At 39.8% G+C, this 7820-nt stretch overlaps 1 protein-coding gene across 2 annotated transcripts in view; it reads right to left on the reverse strand.

Annotated features, from left to right (window-relative positions):
* The window catches only part of SRP72 (signal recognition particle 72), a 43656-nt gene extending 35848 nt beyond the window's left edge, over positions 1 to 7808 (reverse strand). For both annotated transcript variants that reach the window (XM_010355228.2, XM_030922177.1), the window contains exons 1-5: positions 7665 to 7808; positions 5604 to 5724; positions 3536 to 3659; positions 1428 to 1571; positions 1234 to 1345 (exon numbers count right to left, since the gene is read on the reverse strand). In XM_010355228.2, coding sequence (XP_010353530.1) covers positions 1234 to 1345; positions 1428 to 1571; positions 3536 to 3659; positions 5604 to 5724; positions 7665 to 7773 — 610 coding nt within the window. In that variant the 5' untranslated portion in view covers positions 7774 to 7808. The remainder of the gene's footprint in view (positions 1 to 1233; positions 1346 to 1427; positions 1572 to 3535; positions 3660 to 5603; positions 5725 to 7664) is intronic.
* Positions 7809 to 7820: the final 12 nt, after the last annotated feature.

The following is a 7820-nucleotide window of genomic DNA, read 5'->3' on the forward strand; positions in this document are numbered from 1 at the left end:
GGAGGGTGAAGTGAGCCAAGTTCTTGCCACTGCACTCCAGCCTGGGCAACAGAGCAAGACTCTGTTCCTCCCCTGCCCACAACCCCACCAAAAAAGCTTCAAAGCATGCAAATTTCATATAAAGAAACATACCAAATGGAGTTAAAACATGCTTGAGGCCAGGTGTGGTGGCTCACGCCTGTAATCCTAGCACTTTGGGAGGCCGAGGCAGGTGGATCACGAGGTCAGGAGTTCGAGACCAGCCTGGCCAACATGGTGAAACCCTGTGTCTACTAAAAATACAAAAATCAGCCGGGTGTGGTGGCGGGCACCTATAATCCCAGCTACTCGGGAGGCTGAGGCAGGAGAATTGTTTGAACCTGGGAGGTGGAGGTTGCAGTGAGCTGACATCACGCCATTGCACTCCAGCCTGGGCAACAGGGCGAGACTCTGTCTCAAAAAACAAAAAACAAAAAACAAACAAACAAAAAAAGTGCTTGAATGGTGCTATCAATACATAAATGTAGTGTATGTGTGTGTATACACATAGGCACACCATGTTATTACTTGAATACCTGTTAAACAATAATAATAGTAACAAAATATTTACTGAATGCTTATACCATATGCCATCATGCCACGTACTATTGTGAATGGTTGACATTCATTAACTCACTTAATCTACACATAACATTCACAGTAACTTGTTCAAAACCTGCTCCTCAAAATTCATATGTTAAGGTCTGGTATGGTTGGAAACAGACTAATAGACTGGCTTAGGGATTAGAAATATAGGTGAGATATGGTCAAAAAGAGAAAGTGCCAGTAATCCCAGCACTTTGAAAGGCCAAGGAGGGTGGATCACTTGAGGCCAGGAGTTCGAGGTCAGCCTAGCCAACATGGTGAAACCCGTTTCTATTAAACATACAAAAATTAGCCAGGCGTGGTAGCATGCACCTATAATCCCAGCTACTCAGGAGGCTGAGGCAGGAGAATTGCTTGAACTTGGGAGACAGAGGTTGCAGTGAGCCGAGATCATGCCACTGTACTCCAGCCTGGGTGACACAGTAAGATTCTGTCCGCATCCCCCGCCAAAAAAAAAAAAAAAAAGAGAGAAAGACTACATGAACTTTGAGAAATTGTCACTGCATCAATAACTTCCATTTAATAATTTCACAGAAGTCCAATGCAATTTTAGAAAATACAAAGTTATGTGCACATTATATTTACAGGTAAGTTTAACAAACTTCAAACCTTCAGCCTTTTGCAGGATTTTCATGGCCTGGTTCAGCTGGCCTTGGCCTATCAGCGCACATGCAGTGTTGTAGCACAGCTCATGTGTGCCTTCTTGGAGGCCCAAGTTCTCCTGTCAGGGGACAAAATACCAGTTAAATACTAAACATGAATACTACTTCATGACTGTATTGGTACACCACAAGGATACTCACTGGAACCACTTTTTCCCAATTGCTTTGAGCTGCAACAACTGCTGAAAGGTTTGTTTTCCTCTCCTCATCATAATCATCTTGGGAGTTTCGGACAAGATCTCTATATACCGCTAAGCATTCATCATAGCGTTCCAAACGGTATAACTGAATAATAAATAGCAAGTAAAAAATCAGAGACAAATATGGTGTTACGTCTTTAATACCATGCAAATCTTTTTTGGAACCACTAAGTAGGAATCCTAGTTCAGCATAACGGGAACAATCAACTGTTTATGTTTTATAATTTTTAAATGAGTTCCACATACTAGTCATACTTCCAAATAAATTACTTTTTGAAAATACTTTTAAAATGAATGTTCAATATATTGTGGATCTGTAGGCAGGATTCAGTTGAGAAAAGTCATTTTCTTTCTTTCTTTTCTTTTCTTTTTTTTTTTTTTTTTTTGAGACGGAGTTTCATTCTTGTTGCCCAGGCTGGAGCGCAATGGTGTGATCTCGGCTCGCCACAACTTCCACCTCCTGGGTTCAAGAGATTCTCCTGCCTCAGCCTCTTGAGGTAGCTGGGATTACAGGCATGCGCCACCACACCTGGTTAATTTTGTATTTTTAGTAGAGACGGGGTTTCTCCATGGTCAGGATGGCCTCTAACTCCCGACCTCAAGTGATTTGACCATCTCAGCCTCCCAGAGTGCTGGGATTACAGGTGTGAGCCACTGCACCCGGCCAAGAAAAGTCATTTTCTTTACCTATCTTCTTGAAGTTAGTAAAGTGCCTAAATAGGTTGTGAAAGAACACCTTTATAGAATTCAACCTTGTTATTTAGATCTAAAATTACAATGAAAATATTTTTCCACAACACAAAATGATTACTAAAACAGGAACAAAATTAAATGTTAAGAAAAAGACTTAATGTTTCCTAGAGTTCACTATAATCTTCATTTTATCTTTCTTAGAAACCAGCTATCACACAGGTGAGTCTCAAGCAGACACAATAGAATTCCCACTGATTTCATTCAAGTTGTGCTGAAAGAATAATAACTGCCACTGTAGGTCAATTAGTCCATTATGTATGACACAGGTTGATGTCTTTAACCTCAAAATGCTAGAATTTACCCTAAAGTTATCCAGTTTACCTTAAAAGTTTTTTATAGACCTACAATCCATGAATTTGTCCAAATCTTTCTTCAACTCATTTGTATTATTCAATCCATACTACCTCCTGAGAACAATACATTCAATACAACATTATTTGCCCTAAATTGACACTTAAAAAGTCTTTAAGAGGAGGCCAGGCGTGGTGGCTTAGGCCTGTAATCCCAGTACTTTGGGAGGTCAAGGCAGGCAAATCACTTGAGGCCAGGAGTTTGAGACCAGCCTAGGCAACAAGGCATAACCCCGTCTCTACCAAAAAATACAAAAATTAGCTGGGTGAGTTGGCGCATGCCTGTAATCCCAGCTACTTGGGAGTCTGAGGCAGGAGAATCGCTTGAACCTAAGAGTTGGAAGCTGCAGTGAGCCAAGATAGTGCCACTGCACTCCAGCCTGAGCAACAGAGTGAGACTCCATTAAAAAAAAAAAAAAAGAAAGAAAAGCTTTAAGAGGGTTTTGCTAACTATAATATACACATTTCTGCCCTCTTGTCATTAACAGCTCCATTTTACATTAGGCTTAATTTTATGTCTCAAAATACTTTAAAATATTTTCATGATTTCATGGGCTAGAATCATCTAAATTCTCATCTATCATGATATCCTTTATTTTAAACTTAGAATACAGTATTAGTGAAATACTATTTCAAATGTGTTGAAGTATACAAGCTCAATGTGCTTTATCTTTCTAACTCAAAAGTCAAAATTAAATAGATTAGTTCTTTCATTTTCTTTGATTTTCTAATTACCTGAGGAAGTCATTTGTTCATAGCATGTTATATATGCAACTGTTTGTATGAAGATCAAGAAGAGGGATTATGTTCAAACCTCAAGGACTGGTTTGGTGGCTAGTGTTGTGGAGCATCAGGATGGGCTGGGTTTCCTCAACCCTGCTCCTTGCTAGAGGTAGTCATGCTCACTCAGGATCACTGTCAACATGTATTTAAAAGCAGTAATTACCACTTGTCCATAAAGCTCCTTCAGTTTGTCTGTCTGCTGGTTAGCACTTTCTATTGTCTTCAAGGCATTCTCAATTCTGTTCAGCCTGTACTCGCAATATGCCTTTTCAAAGGAGAGAGAGTTACTGAAGAAGGAAAAAAACCAGTATCTGATTATTATCTAACAATGCAATGCACCCAATATATAGAACATCACTCTAAGCACTGGATTTAGTCCTGATAACAGATGAGAAAACTGACAAAGGTTAGAGACTTATCTAAATATCAGATAGCTTGTAAATGTCTATCAAACATATAATTAAGCATATATCAATTTCCCTAGCCTCTCTTTCTTTCATGATTCTTATTCAAGTAAACATTCAAGAAGGAAATCATTAATCTGCTAAGTAAGTAATTGTCTTAGATACAAAGATAATTTGAAGGCTGCTTTAAATGGGTTGTTTTGGAAGTCTCTTAAATTCATTAACAAAACAATAAGCCATAAAATGCTTCTTTAAACTTGTTTAAGAAACAAATGATTAGCAAAGAAAAAATAACTATAAATCTTAAAAGAAGTACCTGTAATCAAACAACTGGTAAATACTACTAACATACACACACTTAAAAATTCATCTACATTAATGTGATACCTCATTGCTGATGTTTCAACCATAATCCATGAGAAAAAATATTTATTAAAGCAAAGGCGAATGTCCTTTACTTACCTAACAAAAAAATTTATTTTTGGGCCAGGTGCGGTGGCTCATGCCCGTAATCCCAGCACTTTGGGAGGCCGAGGCGGGCGGATCACTTGAGGTCAGGAGTTCGAAACCAGCCTGGCCAACACTGGCAAAACCCTGTCTCTACTAAAATCACAAAAATTAGCCAGGTGTGGTGGTGCACATCTGTAATCACAGCTACTTGGGAGGCTGAGGCAGGAGAATCGCTTGAACCTGGAAGGTGGAGGTTCCACCAGCCTGGGTGACAGAGCAAGACTCCGTCTCAAAAAAAAAAAAAAAAAAAAATTATAAATACTTTTATCCAAGACTCATTGACAAAATGTTTTTGAAAATGTCTCTCACAAAATAGCCCAAAATCAAGACAGTGAATTTTAGCACAAACATATTTAATAGGAGAAAAGCAGCATTGCCTCCATTTCCCTTTTATTTTTAATAAAGTTGAAAATTAATTTTTAATCTCTGTAACACATTTATACGGCTCAAATATAAAAAGAAAAAGATGTACACTAAGAGGCTTTATTCCCACTGCTACCCAAATCTAACCTGTTCCTATCACCTCCTACAAATGACTTTTTTTTTTTTTTTTTGAGATGGAGTCTCCCTGTTACCCACGCTGGAATGCAATGGTGCAATCTTAGCTCACTGCAGCCTCCGTCTCCTGGGTTCAAGCGATTCTTCTGCCTCAGCCTCCTGAGTAGCTGGGAATACAGATGCGTGTCACCATACCCAGCTAATTTTTTGTATCTTCAGTAGAGATGGGGTTTCACCATATTGGCCGGTATGGTCTCAAACCCCTGACCTTGTGATCTGCCCTCTTTCGGCCTCCCACAAATGACTATTCATTGTTTCTCTTTATATTGTTTGTTTTGCAAATACAGGCAAATGCATATATAAATTTTTACATCCTCCTCCTCTCGCAAAAGGAAGTATATTATATATTGTTCTGCACCTTATAAACCAGTATCCCATTAATACGCTTCAAATTTAATTTCAACACTTTTTTTTGGAGCCTAGGTATAACAGGAAAGAAACTTTGACTGAGTTATTCTCCCTACATCCTCCAAGGACTCATAATTATGTCCCACAACTCTCTATGGCTCACCTCCTTAGTGGTTCAAAGGAAACACAATGGTTAAAACAAACAAAAAAATAGACCCTCTAAGGCTAAAAGAAACAGAAGTTACTAGTATTCCTCCCAGTTTCAGAAACATTATTGACAAGCAAAAGGGGGAAAAAAAGGAAGGAAAGATAAAAAAAATCAGCAAATAGTTGGGGAAAAATACATGGAAGAGATTATAGCTATACTAAGTGTTTCTAATAACTGAACAAGCAACTAACTGAATCACTTACTTGGCTAACACTTTGGTGTGAGTATTGATGACATTCAAAGCTTCCTTGAAACTTCCATTCTGGATAAGGCATACCACTTTACAATGCAGGGCAGTTACATCATCTTTGTTGATCTGTAGTACTAGAGAACAATTTTAGGAAAGTCATTTTTAAATCCATTTCCTTTTCACATTTTTACTAAATTTTCCCATCCTGTCTCTCCGAAAGCTAAATTTCTAATTTTATTGCAACAGAAATAATTGGTCAGAACAACTGGAAGAAACAGCAACAAAGCAAAACAAATCCAGAAAATAACTAATCTTCGCTTTTAACTTAAGAAGTGACAATAAGGAGAGTTACCGATTAAATTTTCAATGAGATAAAGATGCCCAGTATGCATGTACCAAAAAATGCAGTGAAATAAAGAAGAAAGAAGCAATTTCTCCAGATATTTCATCTTGAAATGCATGCTACATTCTGTATAGTTCATTACTTCACAGGGAAAAAGTTCAGGTAGAATTTGGAAGCAGATGACCTAGGTTTGGTGCAAGCTTGCCACTAAATGCCTTGAGGTCTTGGGTATATCACCTAACAGCCAAATCTTAGTTTTCTGAGCTACAAAATGATTAGAAAAGCATTACCTATTTAAATAAGGTTACTGAAAACATGAAATGAGAATATTTTGGAAACATTTTATAAAGTATAATGCAAAGGCAATTTATCTTGCTGGCAACGTTTCCAAAAATCATTAAAATTTTCCCTTTTCACCTAAGATGACCAAAGTATAAGGAAGAACTCAGGTGGCAAGTTTCAACGTTAACAACTGTTCGGTATTAAAATGACCAGGATCATCGTTACTCTTGTTTCTGTGCAACTACAGAAGTCCATTTCTCAAAGAATCACAAGAATTTCTACCAATTAAGAAAACATACTAGTGAACAAGTTGACAACTTTCGCTGATTAAAAGAATTCCTGCAAAATACTACACTGCTACTAAGTATATAGTACTGTTTGGAAGGCTAGAGTTAATTCAAACAAATTTAGGGATAAATTCTAATTCGTAGCTATTCTCCTCAATGTCTGAAATCACCAAAAGTGCACTGTGGGCACAATCACTACTTTTCACGCTAACCCAGTACTAGAGTGTTGAAAATTATTTAGACAGTTTTGTATGTTATTGACACACCCTTCAGGTTAATACTACTCTGAACAGCTAAGCCGTGCCTTGGTAATTACATTTGGTAATTACATTTCCAAATCTAACATGCACAGGCTGTATCTTCACTAGAGAAGAACTGCGCACCACCGAGAACATTAAGTAGCATGGCCATGCCACATTTCAGGTATGTAGTAAAGAACAAAAGGATATGATGAATTAAACCTCACAACAAAGGCAGTAAAACCCTAAACTATCCCTTACAAGGCAAAAAAAAAAAAACCAGGCCAAACTTTTCTTCCGACATTATTTCCAGTGTTGGTGCTTCCATACACATATTTCCTAACTTAGTAACACTGAAGACATCCCATCTGTGGGAATGACAGACCTGACATCCGGATCCAGCCCTTTCCTCTCGCCCAGTAGAAAACGTACAGCTTCCACCTGGTCAGCACCAGCTTCTAAACTACGTGTCCCAAGCAGGTTCCTCCCCCTTTAGCGGCCAAAGAGAACAAGCTCCCTCAGTAATACAGTCCTGATCATTGCGCTCAAGATGAAGAAGAAAAGGAGGCACTTTGGAATATTTGTGAAATAAAACAGCAAAGAGGGAGTCAAATAAGAAAACAGTTTGAAATGGGCTCCGAGAGCTGCGGTCTATTTAAAACCTGCCCTCGCTTCCCGTGGGGGGTAAAGAGGGAAGTACACGTGGCTCTAAGCAACCAGGGACCCCAGGCTGGCATGGTGAAGCCGAGGGGTGAGACCTGCGTCTGCCGGACGTTCGGGCCCGAGCCGGGGGGAGAATGGTCGGGGGGATTTCGGGGGTCTCCCCTTCCCGTGCCTCCCGCGCGAGGTGGTCTCGCGCGCCGGAAACAGGCCGCATCCTCCCGCCGGCCTGGGCCCGCCCCAGTGCCCACCCCGACACTTACTCTTATTGACGGTCTTGAGAGCGCGCGTGAAGTCGCCGTTCTGGCCATACCGGTTCACTTCACTCCACAAAGCAGGCACTGACACCCCCCCACTGCCGCCACTCGCCATCTTGGAGGAGACGAGGGGCGGGGCCGGGCGACCTCTGCCCCGGAAGA

The sequence above is a fragment of the Rhinopithecus roxellana genome, chromosome 2, assembly GCF_007565055.1.
Source record: "Rhinopithecus roxellana isolate Shanxi Qingling chromosome 2, ASM756505v1, whole genome shotgun sequence".
Classification (NCBI taxonomy): domain Eukaryota; kingdom Metazoa; phylum Chordata; class Mammalia; order Primates; family Cercopithecidae; genus Rhinopithecus; species Rhinopithecus roxellana.